Raw genomic sequence first — 19,936 nt, 5'->3', positions numbered from 1 at the left:
CACAAAAGTTTGAAGTTCCCTATGTGGAATGTCTGGTTTGGATTTTTATAACACTCTTGTGCTTCAGAAGCACAACAAACTAGAGATAATTAATTATTTCTGGTATGCAATCGGAACGAGAAACCACTATCGGCTTTTGTAAACAATTTTAAAATGCACTGCTTTCGCCGCCATATTTGCCTTGCGCATATCATGTTGATTTGCCTTAAGTGGAGGGGGTGGTGTCTAGGCACATTTCAAAAATTTTCTTGTTATGATTAGATGGCGCTTTTGACGGAAAAACAGTGATGTGGCTTTCAGAATTTGCAATGAAAAGATTTGTCAAAGTATGTTAAAATGTTTAGTTATAAACCCATATATTTTGTTATATTTGCCCTAATATTTGTAAAAACTAATGCAGATATATCTGACAAGCGCCTATGCGTAGATGAAAATTGTTCAAGTAAGATTCAACTGTTATTTTGGCTTTACTTCTCACCACTTTCTATTTTGTTCTGTATTTTTTTAGAGCTTATATCTATTGGAAAGACTCTCCTAAAATATACTAGCACAGATAAAGATATACTCTCTTTTGCTCCAAACGAAGATGTGAAGGTGTTTAGTTATGGTGCTGGGTCCAAACCAGAATTATTCGGTGTTGAAATTAATGGCAAACGAGGCTATATCAATAAGATGTATTTTAGAGAAATAGAATTAATCAAAAAACCTACATTACTTGTGGATATTAAGAAGCCCCAAAGTAAGCCAGATGTGCCTTCAGAAACTGTTAACAGTGAAATTAGTGCAGACCATACAAAACAGCCTTTTGAAATTGTTGATGGTACAGTTATACCTCTGGAGCCTGAATTCACTACCACAGTGCCATTGCCCACATTTGAAAATGAAAATGAAGTTCAAAAAGTCACTACCCCTCTAGAGACAGGTTGGTTAGAAGTTGTTAGTTTTTCATTTGATTGTCACTTCATTAAAAAGAACTTAATTTAAATGGTATTTGCCAATGTATATTGTTCTTCTTCTTTCTTCTCAAACTCTCCTTTTCAGGAGAGAGTTGCCTTGCCTAGGCTGTCAGAGCCATTCTGTCATATTTGCCTGATTAATGTAATGTTCAATATGCATATTGTATTTTAGTGCCAGATATTCAAAATATAAATGTTTCTCAAGATCAAGAAAAGATTGAGAATAGTGCAGCAGCTGACAAAATTGAAGAACACGTAAAAGTACCAGATACAAAAAGTATAAATGTTTCTGACAACCAAAAATTAGTTGAAAATAATACAGCTGAAATAAGTGAAGATCCCGAAGTCTCGAAATTGCAAGATACAAAAAGTATAAACGAATCAGATGCCCAGATTAAGGTTGAAAATAGTGCGGCTGACATAAGTAAAGAACCTGAAGTAAAATTGCCAGATACTCAAAGTATAAATGTTAATGATGGCAAGGTTGAGAATAACTCAGCTGATGTTGATGAAGAACTTGAAGTAAAATTTTATAATAAAATATCTATATACAGTGGAAATATCACTAATGCTTTATTTTCAGGACGATGATAGTGGTATTGAGGAAATTGCTGATGAAGAGGATGATGATGATGATGAGGAAAACGATGAAGCTGAAAAAGATAGTGAATCTGTACAGAATATTAACGACACAGTAGCTGTAGATAATGTTCTTCCAAATGATCAATCAATTAATATTACTGATACAAATAACGAAGACAAAAGTGAATCTGTAGAAAATATTATGAATATATTAATTCCATCAGATAATGTACTTCCAAATGATCAATCAACTAATACTGATTCAAATAGTGATTTTAGTTTTAATAATTCTGAAGATAGTTTAAACAATAGTACGTCAGAAGATCTTGCAAAAGTTAGTGAAATAGCACAAAACTTAACAGAATCTAGTCTAAACAAAAGTGATGCGGTAGATAATCTAAGGACTGAAACTGTAAATAATGTTCCTGTTGATGATCTAAAGAAAGATGATGAGATAATTGATAAGAAAGTAGAAAATACAGTTGAAGAATTAAATGTAGATAATGTAGAGGCTCTTGATGTTTCTGAAAAAAGTATAAATACTGATAAGAAAGACATCTATAAATTTACAGAAGTTTATCAAACAGTCGAAGAGAAAGTGGGTCTTCCAATTACAACTGAAGTACCGTTAGATGTAGAAACACCATCCTCAATAGAAATAGAAAATACAAGTACTGTTTCAGTTGAGTATGTTACCGATCAAAGCCTGAATTTAGATGATTTTACTCCTGAATTTAAAGACATACAAGATAGTATTGATATAAATACAAATCAAATGTTTACGGGAGATAGTATTGACGATGATTTAGAAATAGATGAAGTGCCAAACCATATTTTACACCAAGAAACATTTGATATTAATGCAGAACAAAAAATATCAGACCCAGATGCTAGTTTGAACAGTGATTCACCTAATGAAAATATATCAGAAGGATTTTGGTCTAGTTTAACGTCATTTTTTAATTTTGGTTCACAAGAAAATTATCCTGCTGACCAAAGTGAAGATCTCCCGTTGACTGCAGGGCCACAGCAAGAGCAAATTTTTGCTGAACCGTTAAACGATGAGTTTTGTACTAGTAAAGATAATAGATGTCCAAAAGTTGATGTAAAAGAATGTCCCATTTGTCAAGATTCAGTTATTCCTTCAAGTTCATCAGATATCTCTTTAATTCTGACCGATATTTTGAGCTCAAATATGTTTTTGTATCTTGTTACAACTGCATTATCGGTGATTATTCTTGTTTTTGTTTCTGTAATTTTTGACAAATGTCGCAGAGAAGCACCATTAATAGCTAGAATCAATAAGCTGGAAAAGGACTTGCTGACTACCATTAAAGAAAACGAAATGTTACAAGAAAGAGTCATTGAGTCGGATGATCACAGGACACAATTGGTTGTAGATTCAGTACCAAACGAAGTGGTTGAAGAGCTGCACCAGAAATTAGCACAAATGGCTAATATAAAACAAGCCTTAGAAGAACAAATACAGGCTTTAGAAAAGGAGCTTGATAACTCTACAGAGGTCGGGATAGAGTTGAATAAGATTATTTCAGAGATGCTAAACTCTACAGATGGAAGTGAAATATTAAAGGAGAACATAGAACAAATGCAGAAGAAACTATTAGAGCAACAGGATACTATTAATACAGTTAATGGAGTATTAAACGTAAAAGAAACAGAGAATCATGAACTACACTTGGAACTAGATATTAGTAATAAAAAAGTAGCAGATCTACAAGGAGAAGTTGATAAGGTAAGGAACCTTCTGTTTGATTTACGCCATATATAATTAGCTATTATTTTTAATTTATTTAATAGATGGTAGAGAAAATTTTGAAACTGGAAGAAGAAAAAGATCGTCAAAATAGTACATTAGAAAAAGAAGTAACCGTAGTACAACTTAAATATAAAGAAGCTGTTGATAAGGAACAGATATTAAATCGAGAAGTACAAAGTCTAAAACAACAATTAAATGATTCACAAAGAATGGCCGAAATAAAAGTAAAAGAATATGACACTTTGAAAAACAGCATAGGAGAAATCAAATCAGTTAAAAATAACAAAGATGTTCTCAAATCCTTATTGGAAGTGACAGAAGTGAAAGCACAACTTGAACAATCTAAATCTGAGAATTTGAGATATTTGGAACAATTAAGCCAAGGTAAGATCTTTACTGTGCTTACTTTTGAGTCGGTATTTACATGTGTGGAAGTAAATCGCATAGGGATCTTATTAAGTCGGAGTGAGAGAAATGCGACGGTGTGCTGTTGCTGCGTTGCCACATTTCTCTTCTAATAGCGCGACCACTGTCGAACACCAACTCAATTCCACTCATTATTACCAAAAGTGCAAGAGTTTCTAACTTGCACTTAAAGATTTACAAGCTATAAGGAAAATTACAACGACTCGTTAATAAATAAACAAATAAAGTATAACGAGACGTAATTAAATCCTAAAGGGTCGACCCCGACGAATCTGCTGTATCCCCTTCCACGTCTCTTAGCAATGTGCATAGATTCTCGGTTTATTTCATACGTTTGGCAACGTTTTTACTGTTTTCTCTTTGTTCAGTACATTAGCTTACTTCAGGTTTCTCTTATTACCGATTCTGAACCGTCCTAGAACTGTGATGCGTATGCGCAGAAGGAAATATGAAGACATTATTTCATTTGCGCATGCGCTGCAGAGTTCTAGGACGGTTCAGAATCGGTAATAACATGTTTGTTCCAACCGGACGAGAGAACCGTCCTAGAACGGTAATTTCCTATCAGTCAATTCATTTGTTAATCTTGACAAACGAACAAACTTTTCAAACAATAAGTGGGCGACTAGACATTACCGTCCCAGGATCGGTTCTTGGTCCGGTTGGAACGAACCTAACAAAAACCCGAACAAAGCTATTATCCTTGTATATATATTTTTAAAGTAGATCAACCTAAGACGTTTATGGACTAAGACTACTAGATGGCAGGACCGGTTTCCCTACAGAAAAATATTTTTTGTTGCTCTGAATTTTGAAGCTACCAATAAAAACACAGAAAATAAAAATCGATAATTTTCGGACTGTGCCAACTGGTTACTAATCGACCAGATACTTTTTGTCTATTAGATATGCTATAAAAGCTGGCAATTATACAATTCGACCATTGTAAATACCCGACAAATTCTTCAAGGCCGACAAGGCCGATGCTTCTCACTGATAAGAAATAAAAATGTTTGTTTAGATAATTTTCGAGGTATTTTTTTCTTTCTGAATGCACATTTTAAAGTATTTTATATTCTTTGTCCCCTTGACCTATTATCCTGGTTGCACGTATGGAAGTTCTGTTTCTTCTAGTTTTAGAAAATGTTCATATTTCTTTTTTCTTTGTAGGTGTAGTGTAAAATTAGATTAATTTATTAAGTTTAATTATAGTGTTTAGTGTAGCATGTTAGTATAGTCTACCAAAAATAGTTTAGTAGTGTTTTTATATAGTTTATTTTGTAGTTAAGTAGTAGGTGAAGGGATAATTTTGTTATTTTTTCTTTTTGTTTGATTTATTTATTATTTTTTTTATTATTATTGTTATTAGTAAGTTTGATAATTTGTTCAGTGTAGAATACAAGAATAAGTAGTTGTGTAGTGTTTTTAAGAGATTATATTCGTTTATTTTGTAGTTGAGTAGTAGCTGAAGGGGTATTTGGGTATTTACTTTTTGTTTTTCTTGTAATAATTGTAGTAGTTCTATTAAGTATTGTGATAGATACACTATATGGTCCTTCAACTTCGTTATAATCTTGGTTTTCTGGTAGCAGAATATACGAAAAAAAAATCTGATCAAATTTATTTGAAATTAAATTAATCTAGTCTTATTAATCAAATTAAACTAGTCAAATAATAATAATAGTTAGTTTCAAAATACTATACAGGGTGAGTTTCCTATGATGTTCTCTATGGGCATCTCGGAAACTACTGGAGATACAGAGTCGGTTAATGGGGAAAGAATTGCAGTTTTGTGGGGTTATAAATATGCGCCTTTTGGATTTTTCGGAGAAGTTCAAGGCTTATTAGATATTTCGAAAAAAACAAATTTTGGCTATTTTAAAACTTGTCTCTAATTCCATTATAATCTACCGTATGATCGAATAAAAACGGCGTCAACGATGGCTATGAAGTGAAGATCGCTGTCATTTTATGTAAAATTATATGGGAAATATCATTGATCGTCATTTCATAGCCATCGCTGACGCCGTTTTTATTCGATCATACGGTATTTTAGACAAAAAGTTTTCAGATAAAAGTTGTAGATAATCACATACAGTACATCTACTTACTTAAATAGACAGCAATATATTTTATACGTCGATTTGACGAGTGCGTCACCGCAAATCGCTCCGCCCACTCATTTTATTGGCTACTTGCAAATTTGTTGAATTTTTATTGATGGGACGCGTCGTCTATTTTTTACGAATAACATCGGGAGAATATCGTTTCCCCTCTCACGGATACCCCGTAGCTACAGAACGGACAGACGTACTGTACCCAGGGGGGTGACAGTGAAATAGGAAAATTGGAAACAGTCATTAGTGTCATTCCTGTCATTCTCCTCACGACAAGTATGGCCGCCTAGACAAGGACAGCATTGTTTTTGTCTAACTATTGTCTAACTTCACAGTTTAGAATTGACAGATTTCAGTTTTAGAGACAACTTCAGATTTGTTCTAGAACAAATTCGAAAATATTCGACGCCATTTTAATTCATTCCGTTTAGTTTCGTTTTGGAAGTTCAGTTTAATATTTCGGCTGAAATTTATAAATATAAAGGTAATAAAGTATATAAAATATGTATTACATGAAGAATCCTGGAGAAAATGACGTTTATGCAGTATGTATGTCCCATGTATATGAAAAATAAGTAGTAAATAAACACTGTTTTTACATTTTTTAGATGCAAGAAAATGGTGTTATAATCTCTTTGATCGGCGATTTTTTTGAAAATGGAAACAATTTACAGCAAGGTAAGATCATTTTTAACTATAGCCAACATTAGTTATCTCCAGTATGTGCGATTTATTGTCAATAATGCAATAAATCGGACTGATAATCTGATTATGTTATCCGACTAAAAGTCTCTTTTTGCATCTTTTTGATTTATAAGCCAGGTTCTTTGGGAATAATGGACGCTTTTTTTAAACAGTATATTTATATTTTATACCTATTGATATTTTTACATTGTTAATTTTAGTATAAAAAAATTGTTTTTCTGTTTTCAGGTTTTTGTATAAGGCTCCCGTTTTCATATTCCTGTGTCCGTTTTCTGTCCTTGAAGTTTGCGAATGCGTGTGTTTATTTACAAATTACTGTAAGTCATCATCAACTTAACTAATTTACGTTAAAAGTGCATATAATTAACTAATTGGTATTGAAACAATACAATCCTCTATATTTTTATATTTATTTAGTCACGTTGTTCCATATTTCAAATAAATATATGTGAATAAATTATTTTTTGGTTTTATTTATGAAAAGAAAAAATACAAAATACATTTGAACTGAAAGAGGCCCCGCCATTGAATAACCGGAAACGGAAATGAAAATTAAGCCATCATGTTCTTATCATGTCAACCTGTCAATTGGAAAGTTAGTTCTCCAGACGACAACGAAGGCTTTCGGTGGCGTATCGTGTTTCCACGATTTAACACAGAGTTGACACTTCTTTCTAGTTAATTATTTTATGACTGTACCTAATGAGATTGTGTTTTCTGTTTTTTTTTCTAAAGTCTGTCATTTTTGACATATGACACAAACATATGTTTTTTTAGTAAACCATGACTTCATAAAAAGCGCCATTTTTTAAGCTTTTCAGCGATAGGTATAATATGTTTTTTTCGAAAAATTAATAAGTTATAGCCAATTCTTTTCTTTCTTGGCTAATTTCCATACCAATAATACCATGCCAATTACTTAGCATCAAAAATGTAAAAAGTTTTATGTTTTCCAAAAAAAAATTCGTAAAGCTTTAAGAATATATAAACAAGGGTATAGCCAATGTTAATGGGACAAAATAAAATGTTAACAATAAATGTAAAATAAAAACTTTTTCAGAGAGAGAAGTGAATATATCTTGCTCATCAAAAATGCAAGCTTTGTTACAAGAAATTACTGAATTGAGAGGGAAATATGAAAAGGCTGATAAAGAAAAAGTCGAAATCCACACAAAATTAGATGTTTTAAATAATTATTTTAAAGAAAAAGAAGAACAAATGCAAAAGTAAGCGTTCTGTATATCTACTTTTAGGGATTTATTGTATTAAAAAATATATTTTAGGGATATTAGTAAATATGAATCATTATGGGCAGCAAAGGAAGGAGAAGCCACATCAACAACCGAACGAATTAAATACATGCAAGAAGAACTACAAAATTATAAGTATGCATAATAGTTTTTTTTAATATGCGTTTCTTGAACTAGTTTGTTTTCAGGGCCCAAAATGAGAGCTTAAAACGGGAAATCGTCAATCAGGAGGTGGATTTAAAGAGTCAGATATCGATGTTGGAGAAGAAAGCCCATGAAAATTGGGTTGCCAATCGACAAACAGAAAGAAAACTGGAAGAGGCGAGGCAGGAAGCTGCTCAGCTAAGGCACAGGCTGACTATAAGAGAAAGGGGTTTAACTGAAGGCAATAACCAATTAAGTGAGTATAGTAAGGAATCTGCCCAAGAGAGGGCAGATTCCTTAAGCGTAGTTTACACGGGCAAGTAAATTATCGCAAGTATATGTCTGAGAGCACTTCTACCAAACTTGCATAATGTAAACATTATCCGAAAGCACTCTCCCAGCAAGTCACAAAACTGGCGTTGCGACGAAAGACGCTTGCAAGTGTAAACAGGTTGGGAGAGTGCAATGGCAAGTTAAAATTTATTTCCGTCTTGTTGAAAGTTTTTGGTGCAAGTGATTTTCGAAGACGTGTTAAATAACGATATTAAAATGGAGTATGCGGTCGAAAGAAGATACCATCACTTTGATTAATTTATTTGAAGGATTTCCGGAATTGTGACAAAAAAATCGAAACTTTACAGAGATAGAGCTAAAAAGCAAAAAGCAATCAAATTTATAGCTGACAAATTCAACACAACTGAGGGTGAGATTCAGCGGAAGCTACATAATCGTACAGAAGCAAACCAGGAGTGGAACAAAATTATAAAAAGAAAAAGTAAAATTGACTTCTGACATTCGTAGAAAATTGTTTAAATGCTTTGAGTCTTCATTTCTTATTTTTTTTAATAACATCGCGTAAGCTTCAAGACTAGGCCTTCTGGCAATCCATTCTTTAACCCATATTCTTTTTCTAGATTTTCTTGACTGTTTGCGTAAAGTTGCAACAAGAAGAGCAGTGGCTGCAGCTCTCTGTTTACGGCGCCGCATTTTTCTACTAAACAATATATACCTACTTGTGCAATATACACCATACCGTGTATACGTGCATGCAATTTCTTGCTCAAAGCATATGCCTAGAAAGTACTTGTTGCAAGAAATTGCTTTAAAATTTGCTTAAATGTTAACACTATCGCAAGTTACTCTAGCAAGTTCTATCGTTCTATCGCAATTTTCTATCCCGTGTAAACTACGCTTTACTATACTCAACAACACACAACAACTTTGAAACACCTTGTATAATACAGGGTGGTCCGAACTGTATTCCGGAAACGTCGGCAGCATGTTCTGCAGATAAAAATAAGTAAAAAAGTTCCTATAAATCTATGTTCTCAAATGCTTAGTTTCAGAGATACAGGGTGTAGAAATTTCATTTTTATTTCGATTTTTTCCGAATAATTTCTGAAGCAACGTCAATATTTGGATGAACATTGGTGTCTGGGAGTTTTTTGACATGAGAAATTTGATTTTGATGTCAATATGACTTCTATTTGTAGGGGGCGCCACCTATATGTGTTTTAACTGTTTTGAAGAGTAATAAATTTTCTTACGTACCTGTATAAAACTACCAAGTGAAAAAATATACATTTTTGTAACTTTTTATGTAAAAAATGTCTCTTAGTAAAAATCGGTACGAGCAACCGTTCTCAAGATATTTAGAATGAAAATAGTCAATACATGTCAAAAAAAAAATAAACAAGTTGAATAGATAGTTATTTGACTGAAATGATAAATTTGGGAACTTTTTATTTTTTTAAATTACAACCAACCAAACCAAATCATTAGTAGCGATTTTTACCAAGAGATTTTTTTAAATGAACTTTGAGTGAATTTAAAAAAAAGACGTCGTAAATGTATATTTTTTTACTCATTTGTTTTATACAGGTACGGTTGAAAAGTTTTCAAACCAGTTAAAACATATGTAGGTGGTGCCCTCTACAAGTAGGAGTCATATTGTCAACAAAATCAAATTTCTCATGTCAAAAAACTTCCAGAAATCAATTTTCATCCAAATATTGACGTTACTTAAAAAATGATTAAAAAAAATGAAATCGAATTAAAAATTAAATTTCAGCACCCTGTATCTCCGAAACTGAGCATTTTAGGACATACATTTACACGAACTCCACTTATTTTTATCTGCAGAATATGATGCTGAAATTTCCTGAATACAGTTCGGACCACCCTGTATAGTAAAAAAGATATTGGAATTAATATGGCAAAGTATCTGTCTGCTTAGCGCGAGAAAGGTTAAAATTTGAACAACCATCTAATAAAAATAGAGAGAATTTTTGAAGAATTCTACTTTTTTTTTGTTTTAAAACCCTATACTTTTTTAAATGGTTTGTAGTATTTGTCAATCTAAAAAAAAATTATTGACAAAAATCTTTGGCATCCTCAAAATTTATAAATCTCGTCTTTTGATGAACCACACTGTATATCAGCAAAAATTACTCTGTTTCAGGAATGCAGTCTCCCTTACATCAGAACGGCGAACTACCATTATCCCCACCACCCTTGGACCCAACGCAGTCTCCCCCTCCCATTTTCAATCCTCGAGACCATCTCACGACATCGCCTCCCCTTCCGGGCATGCCACATTTTCTTCCACCGCCCCTGGGAGCGGCACCCTTCATGCCACCCCCGCCGCTGGAAGGGATGATGCCTCCGTTCATGCCTCCCTTACCTCATGGATTATTCCCAGGTAACTTAGAATTTTTTTTTGATGAATATATCGTTTTAATAAAAGAATTAATTGCTTTTTTCCTGATATAGGTGATCATAGACCTCCTCCTCTAGGGAGAATGAGTTCACCACCGCCTGTTGGTGGTAGGTATACGCCGGAATCGACTGTGTATTCCGAATACGATAGGTAAATTTTCTTTTTATTTATTTGCTATTTGGCAATTAATAGGTTTGTTCCAACACAGAATTTCTCTACTGCGCATAAGCGCAATCATACCAAGAACGATTCTCTGCTATGTTGGAACAAACCTAATATCTGAAGTATATCCAACGAGAGAATGAACGATTTCGACAGATTTGACAGAAAATACAACGAGTATACAACTGTCACTGGCATACCTTCTATTGTGGGATTATACTATCTATAAATACGTTATTAGGTTATTACGTTATTTAGGCATTTTTCTAAATTTTAAAAAATGTCTATATCTATGTGGCAGATTCATCTCTCCAAAAAATCCTCTATGGGTATTTCGCCACTGCAAGAAAATCTACAAAATTTAATAGTTATTTTTTGTAAAACCCTCTGCGTTAATCCCAAACGGAAACTACTTGTTGTTTTTTTTCTAAATTTTTTCTCTCTAAACAGAGCTTTTTTTAAATGACATTATACAATGGTAGTGTCAGCTTTCGTTAGTGTCGCCACGTACAGAATAGTGATGTATTCATTATTGGATTATTTTATATAAAATTTTAGGAGGATTACAAGATAGAAAGAAAAAGAATATAAATGAAATTATGTCATGAAACAGTGGCGTATCATTAATTCGCTCATTAATTTATGAATAATTAATTGTCGTGCTGGACAGCATTCATTGCGAACTTACCACCAGTAGATATGCCAATGCGACAATGATTAGAATGGTCACTAACGGAATTAGTACTGGGAGAATTGTCAGATCAGGGGCTTGGAACACCCTCAAAAAGGAAATACCACTCCTGCAACTCCCAGTGGACGATATGCCAAGAACGTACAACTTTGACAAACATGTCAATGTAGTATTGAGCAATAAGAAGGATGGAAGAGCGAAACGCTTGCCCATCAGTTAAAAGACCATACCATAACTTGGTATACTGATGCTTCCAAATCCAATACGGGAACAGGGATCGGAGTGTTTGGGCCGAGAGCTAATTACTCCGAACCAATGGGCCCTAGTATCCTACAGGCAGAAATCTACGCTATCGAGAGATGCGTACAACTTATCTTAGATAGGAACTATCGGACACAAGAAATAGCCATCTTATCTGATAGTCAAGCAGCGTTAAAGGCGATCAACTCAGTATCAATCGATTCGAAATTGGTCAAAGAATGCATAGAGAAGCTGAATAAATTAGGCAAAGAAAACAAAGTCCTCCTACACTGGGTGCCTGCTCACCAAGGGATAGAAGGCAATGAAAAAGCAAATAATCTAGCTAGGAAAGGAGCGAACACTCCACTAACTGGACCAGAACCGTTCTGCTTTCCAAGTGGTAACTTGGAAACTCAAGAACTTGGAAGATTCCATCCGCAACCTGGAATGGAAATCTTGCAATGGTCTAAGACACTCGAAGAAGTTTCTGAGGGCTTATGATCAAGAAAAATCACAGATCTTCCTGGGTCTGAGTAAGAACAATCTTCGGATTGTCACGGGGTTTTTAACAGGACACTGTCTCCTCAATGGACACCTCAGTAGATTGAAACTAAGAAGAAACGGCGAATGCAGATTCTGTGGGAAAGATGGGGAAACACCAGTACACCTCATCACTGAGTGCGCCGAGACGACAACCATTCGTGCCATGAATTTTGGTACGACTGATATTGGAGATGGAGAACTACCCTCTATAAAACCGTCCCAGATACTGGCTTTTGTCAAAGCCCTGGGACGGTATGATGAGTTATGATTCAAGAAAGGGGGACACAATGGATCTGTAAGGTCGAAGTGATTAACCCCCCTCCCACTCATTCTAAATTCTAAATTCTAAAATTCTACCACCAGGTTCAGCATTGGTCTGGTTGTACCAAAGTTGCCGAAGAATGGGGTTGGAAGAAAACAAAAACAGGCATTACTCCAGTCACAACGTTGACAGATCCAGCTCCAAAGTCCCTATTGGCATTTTATCCTGCAAATGCAAAACCAACAACAACTGTGGTAATGCCTGCTGATGCAGAAGAGCAGGATTAAAATGTTCAATGATTTGTGCATACTGCAATGGGAAATCATGTGACAACGTCACTGAAGTGTAACTCGACGAATTTGATGAAGAGGAGTTGGGCTTGCCTGTAGATATCCCTCTGGCGGCTGAAGATGAAGAGTTGGACGAATTGAGAGACCACCCTGGTGAGCCCAGCACAGCAGACACGATCGACTTTGACATCAAGAGCCAGGTCCGTCGGGTTTGTGCAGATAAGTTAAAGTTTTAAATTTATCGAATGGAGTAGGCCTCCGGGGAGACCACGTTAAAATAAACGCGCCATATACTTTACCTGTTGGGTGGTGTGGAAACAAGTACACATTTTCAATAATCAAAATTAATTATTCATAAATTAATGAGCGAAAAATGATACGCCACTGTTTTATGACAAAATTGAAGAAACTAAACTAAAACTAGTTTTAGTGAACCCTAATCGACATTTGATTTCGGAAAATCGACTATACATATACAGTGGTGGCCAAAAGTATGGAAAAAAAATCTGTTTAGCAGTTTTTGTAGGAGAACTATAGATTTCTTGTGGCCAAAAGTATGGAAACCATAAATAAATACATTAAAATTATTTAGTTTAAGCTGATAAACGGTACGATTTGCTTCAGATAAATATAAACATCATGCCCAAGTCTAAATATTTCTCTACGGATTTAAAAAATAAATTAGTTGAATTATACAAGAGCGGTTATAAACAAATTCAAATAAGTAAAAATTTAAACATTTTAAAAGACACCGTTTCGAAAATAATTCGTAAATTTAATAGAACAGGGAACGTTTCAACAGCTTTTAAGTCAGGAAGACCAAGAAAGTTGTGCTACAGGACAATGAAAGTAATGAAGAGAATATCAATGGGAGATCCAAGAAAAACATCCACAGCCATTTCTCGAGAAATGTGTGAAAGGGGAATATCGGTGTCTGCACGCACGGTGAGAAGAAGGTTGGATGACATGGGACTTTTTGGAAGAGTTGCGGTGAAGAAACCACTAATATCAAAGAAAAATAGGATGGCCCGCTTTAAATTTGCTCAAGATCATCTCACCTGGTCTTATCAGAAATGGAATACTGTACTGTTTAGCGACGAAAGCAAGTTTCAACTGTTTGGTAGTGACGGGAGACGTTATGTCCGAAGACCAAAAGGTACACGATACAGCCATAAATACCAGATGCCCACAGTAAAACATGGGGGTGGGAGTATAATGGTATGGGGGTGTTTTTCTCGCTCAGGTGTTGGTCCTCTTGTTAAAATTGATGGGATAATGGACCGTTTTTTGTACAAAGACATATTGGAGAAAAATATGCTGCCTCATGCTGATGAAGAAATGCCACTCAGATGGTTGTTCCAGCAAGACAATGATCCCAAGCACAAATCTCGGTTTGTTCAAAATTGGTTAAATGAACATAATGTTCCATTAATGGATTGGCCCTCACAGTCTCCGGATCTTAACCCCATAGAAAATTTATGGGACCATTTGGATAGCAAAATTCAGAAGCCATTCTATTTCAAATAAAAATGAATTATGGGAAGTGCTAAAAACTGAATGGGCGGCCATTTCCAGTAAAGATTGTACGAGATTGATCGATTCGATGCCACGAAGATGTAGAAAGTAATTAATTCAAAGGGATATTCCACTAAATATTAGTAATTTTATATTATCTTGAATTTTAATAAACATTCTTCTTAAGTTTCCATACTTTTGACCAAGAAAATATTCATAATTTTTTATATATTTTTTGATAGCTGTAATTTTTTATTTAAATGTATTAGGTTTTGTAGGAAATTATTTGTAGGTCACGATTATATAAGTCGTTTTATTTCATATTTTAATTTCTCAGCATAAATGACAAATTAAAAAAGTTTCCATACTTTTGGCCACCACTGTAGGTATCGTTTTTTACACAAAATTGTTAAATTTCCAGGGATTTTGTGCCTAAACGGTTGACTTAACGAACATTTTCATAGAACCTTTTTTATAGGAAATTTTATTCTCTTTAATTTTGCTCTCCTCAATTTTTTGCGAAAAACGCATAGTTTTCGAGATATTTACAAAATACCGATTTTGGGCGCCATCTTGGCAAGATGGCGGCGCCGGCGGCAAGTCTGGAAATGTGCATTTTACTGATTTTAATTAGGGACCCCAAAACCTATAAACCTGCAACAAAAAGTTTCAAAACTTCCGGACTTTTTTCCAAGCAAAAATCCCCAATTTCTGAACTATTCAGGACTATTGGCAATTAGGAGTATATCATTAGCGAATCTGATATTGTTAAGATATTCTCTATCTATTTTAGACGAAAAATGTTTAAAGAGTATTATTTTATAATGCACAGGTATGACCAAAGAAGTCCGTCGCCTATATACGATTCAGAATATGGCGCATCACCTCCATCTATGAGGACTTATAGCCCTTACGACGAGCATAGGGATTATAACAGATCACAAGCCAGGAGTAACGGCAGGAATCCAAAAGGTCTACATAGTTCCGGTTCCGAAAACGACTCTTTAGGAAAATCAAGTAAAAAACCTCAGCGAAAAGTCTAGCGATTAGCCTGCTGTTTTTATTACGATTTTTAAATGATTTTCGAAACGTATACAGGTCGAAAGGAAACTAATAGTTTGTTTACCAAAGGATTTTTCATTTTAACGCACTAAACGTCATACCGATCGTCCTATTCTATGTTTTTTTCTATAACTGTAATTTTCACGTACGCTCCTTAACTTGCCTAAAAGTTAGTCTTTCAAATTGTATAAGTGTAATCTTTATTTTTTTTATTGTTTCAAATTTGTCAAATATTGTGTTATTGTTATGTAAAAAGTGTATAAAGTTACTATTGTAATACATTTATTTGAAAACTGACGCTTTTTGGGTTTATATTTTCCCAGCTCAAGTACGAGAAAAATAATTAATGCTAATAATTAGTAATAGTATTTGACTTTCTTTTACACCTTTCTCTAAATTGGTTCTTTTCCTTATGGCAGTAATCTTTTAAAAGGGTATACCGGGTGCGTCTCAAAAGTGGCTCACCCCTATAACTTTTTTATTTTTTAAGTTAAAAAAACGAAATTTTGTATGTTAGTATATGACATAAAATAGCATTGATTGACGTATTCAATTGTTTTCGGTCACTTCCGGTTTCACCGGAAAAAAAATTGAGATATGATTAAAAATACGATTTGTGCATTTTCTGCACGATTTTTGTGCAACTGGTCGGGACAAGACACTAAAAACATTAGACGATCAAATATATTTTTCCAAGGCTCCTTGATTAAGAATTGGTGTTTTTAACCCTTAACTGGTCCGGCGTCGTCTGACAGACTACGCCAAATAATTAACTCATTCTCATTAGTTACTGGGACCGCCCACACAATTGGCGTTCCAGCTAATCCTCCCCCTCTCGGTCAACTACTGATAGCCATATTTATGCCCAAACTGGAGTAGTTTTTTAGAAGTTATGGCAGAAGATACTTAAGCCGTAGTCTCTCAGACGACGCCGGACCGTTTGTGTAAGATTTTGTGTTTGACAAACTTTTGTAAAATATGGCCGGGCCTTCGAAAAGAGTGCGTTTAGGAGACTCTAGTTTTGAAGATACTCTATTAAAATGATATGATGAGGACTGTGACAGTGACAATATGACAATCTGCCAGACAAATGCGTTTGACAATGTCCAATATTCCAAGAGAAATAGACTTTACAATTGGTAGAATATTTGCAATTCCTGTACAACCAGAACACGCTCACGGCGATATTCTTATCCCAGAGTTCTTATCCTAGTTAAAGACAATGTTATGTCCTAGTTTAATTATTTTTAATGCCTAGAATGTACAAATCCATTTTGTAACACATGTTCAGGAAAACAATGAACTTTGCCTCATGCTGTAACTAAAAGCCTTTTCTTTAATCTCAGTTTTATAGCTTATTTTTTTATATATAGTACTAAAAACATATTTCTGTATTGTAATGACTGTTAGTAATTTGGTTTTATTTTTTAGAGCTGAGTAAAAATCTAATTGTTTTTTTTTTCAAATTTATATGTATGTTATTTTATTTTGTACTATATTTTCTTAAAGTTTATATTAATAGTATATTAGTTCAATAATACATAATATAATATATAATAAAATAAAAATTTGTTATTTTTTAGTTTTTGTGTGTTTTTTCACTTTTTAGAAGGCGTAGTCCCACAGACTACGCCAGACCGTTTATGATACATATCTATTACCGGACCAGTTAAGGGTTAATAAAGCCATGACACTCTAGATTGAATTTTAAAATATGATTTTTTATTATGAGAGAATGTCAAAAGTTGACATATGATACGTCATTCTATTCAGAATGTCATTTTCTATCGAATAAAGTAAAAAAATACCGAGGGTGCCATTTAAAAATCAAAAGTTGTAGTCATTTCCGGTGAAACAGGAAGTGACCAAAAACAAATAAATACGTATCAATATTAGGTTTGTTCCAACCCCAAGTTTTAGAATGGTTCTGGAACCGTTCCGAAATCATTGGGACTAGTCTTATCCGCATGCGTTAACTCGGCACTGTTTTTGAACGATTCTAGATTGACAATCGGTTGGAACAGTTTCGGAATCGTTTTTAATCTGTCTTGTCAAAACACCGGTTAAAATAACCTCACTTTTTGTTTGATGTAAGATGTAAACAAAACAAACTTTAGTAATATTCTTCACAGATATTCTTATTAATTGTATAGAACAGTGGAAACTGTAAAAAGTGGTAAATTACTACTTACATTAATAAATAATGGACACAAACCATAATTTTGGTAAGTTTCACTTGGTTTACTATTCCTTTTTTTGTTGAAAAGTGTGAATTGTAAAATGTTAAACACTAGCTAAATTAAATAGACAATTTCTAAGTATAGAACGAATTCTAAACACTAAAACCCATTAAACTCGAAACAAATCCACAAAACAAAACAAGCAAATGCCCCGGCCCAAATGTCAATCAGCTGATAAAATTTACTAACTGCGCATGTCAGTACAAACAGTTCCAACTTACAGCTTAACAAGTATAGCTAGAGACGTGAGAAATATAAAATAACACGCGACCGGTGCTATCCCCAAGTCTCTTCCTATATTTGTACAACTGTACTGGCAAGTATCGAAATTACGGTTCCGAAACCGTTCTAATAACGATCAGAAAATTGGTTGGAACGCAAAGAGAATCGTTCGAGAACGATCCCCATCAAGGTTGGAACACTTTTAGCTCTATGCGCATGAACGGAACCGTTCCTGAACGGTTCTCAGCGGGGTTGGAACAAACCTATTATTTTATGTCATATACTAACATACCAAATCTCGTTTGTGTATCTGAAATAATAAAAAAGTTATAGGGGGTGAGCCACTTTGGAGACGCCCCCGGTATATATATATTTTATAACATTTTGTCATGTCTGTGTGACTCCCTGTATTATCATATACATTTTGGTGCCCTCAACAGTATAGTGTCCTACATTTATTTTGTAACTTTTTAGTTTATACCTGCTATGACAAAAATACTATAAAACATTGTTATTTGTTTGTTTTTGAAAATACAATAAAATATTAAATTTCATTATAAAAGATGACAAATGTCATAGGTTTTAACTGTAAATTTAAGATTAATCAAAAATAAATGAACATATGATTTCTTAAATTCATTATATGGATTGTCAATTTAAAATTATATAGCTGTGCTAAAATGTTTAAATTTTTGATCTATTGTCTTCAATTCCTCGAATTAATAATATTATAATTTTATGTAAATCCCTTGCTCAAAATTAGCATGCGTCATACTTAGCGATTTATATCCCGATAAAAAGGCAGTAAACTTTAAACTTTAAAGATTTAATAAATGAGTTCACTTTATTATTAAACGAAACGTTAGATTTAATTTATGGCGAGATCTATTTTTTGTCTTTCTAGAATGTTGTAATTTACATCGAAAACCAGATTTCGAATTCAAAAAAATCTATTTAGGTGTGATTAACCTGAATACACTAGGTGTTAACGTTATTTTGTTTACACAGTGATATTTTTAATGTATTAGATCTTAAGCATCATGATAGTTTAATAGGTTCGTAATAGTAGAAACATTCCGGTCGATAAAAAGTTAATTAACGTTTTCAAATATTTTGTTTATTAATACATCTCGTTTTAATTACAAGTAAATTGATTTTGATGTACTATACCATAAAAAATGCGTCAAATATTGCTTCGATACTTCGAATTGAAAATCGTTATTATAGTACGAGAGCTAGCAACGTCAGAAAAACAAGAATTTTAAGACGTCTGGCTCTTTGATGTATATTTTACTATGCTCTCTAGAACAGCATGCGGCCCGTCTGGCTACCGGTGAACGTTGCGTTCCCTACTGCGCATTGAAAGAAGATCCTATATTTTTATTAGTCCTTTAAATTCTAGTATATTGAATATAAATCGAACATGTCCCCATAGCGCAGTGCGTAGAGTTTCCGACCACGAACCGAGGATTCAGAGTTCGAATCCGGGTCAGGGTAAAGACTTTTTTATTTTATTTTCGTTTATATTCTGATAGTAAAGTATTAAATATTTGTGTTTTTTTAATCACCAGAATTATTTAATACTTTACTATCAGAATATAAACGAAAATAAAATAAAAAAGTCCTTGCCCTGACCCGGATTCGAACTCTGAATCCTCGGTTCGTAGTCTGAAACTCTACGCACTGCAGACATGTTCGATTTATATTCAATGCTAGAATTTATAATTAGGTGCTATTTTACTGACCAAATTGAAAATTTCCTTTTTGAGACTAGTTGAAAGTAATACCACCTTAATTTTGCTACTACCACCCAAAAATAAACTACTACCACCTTAACTTTGCTACTACCACCTTAATCTTGCTACTACCACCCAAAAATAGACTACTACCACTTTAATTTTGCTACTATCACCCAAAAATAAAATACTACCACCCAAAAATAGACTACTACCACCTTAACTTTGCTACTACCACCCAAAAATAAATTACTACCACCTTAATTTTGCTACTACCACCCAAAAATAGACTACTAC

The 19,936-nt window shown here is 33.8% G+C and overlaps 1 protein-coding gene across 1 annotated transcript; it reads left to right on the top strand.

Moving 5' to 3' along the window:
• The first annotated feature begins 245 nt into the window (after nt 1-245).
• Nucleotides 246-15,738, top strand: LOC115884751 (transport and Golgi organization protein 1). The gene is made up of 11 exons (XM_030903416.1): nt 246-442; nt 509-922; nt 1,129-1,478; nt 1,540-3,291; nt 3,357-3,699; nt 7,624-7,789; nt 7,847-7,948; nt 8,002-8,213; nt 10,419-10,658; nt 10,730-10,826; nt 15,212-15,738. The coding sequence occupies exons 1-11, from the start codon at nt 337-339 to the stop codon at nt 15,420-15,422; spliced, it is 3,993 nt and encodes a 1,330-aa protein (XP_030759276.1). The 5' UTR covers nt 246-336; the 3' UTR covers nt 15,423-15,738.
• The last annotated feature ends 4,198 nt before the right edge of the window (nt 15,739-19,936 follow it).

The sequence above is a fragment of the Sitophilus oryzae genome, unplaced genomic scaffold, assembly GCF_002938485.1.
Source record: "Sitophilus oryzae breed Bouriz unplaced genomic scaffold, Soryzae_2.0 scaffold_357_pilon_pilon, whole genome shotgun sequence".
In the NCBI taxonomy this organism is placed as follows: Eukaryota; Metazoa; Arthropoda; class Insecta; order Coleoptera; family Curculionidae; genus Sitophilus; species Sitophilus oryzae.
Note: the sequence above shows the minus strand (reverse complement) of the source record. Positions and strands in the feature narration are given on the sequence as shown.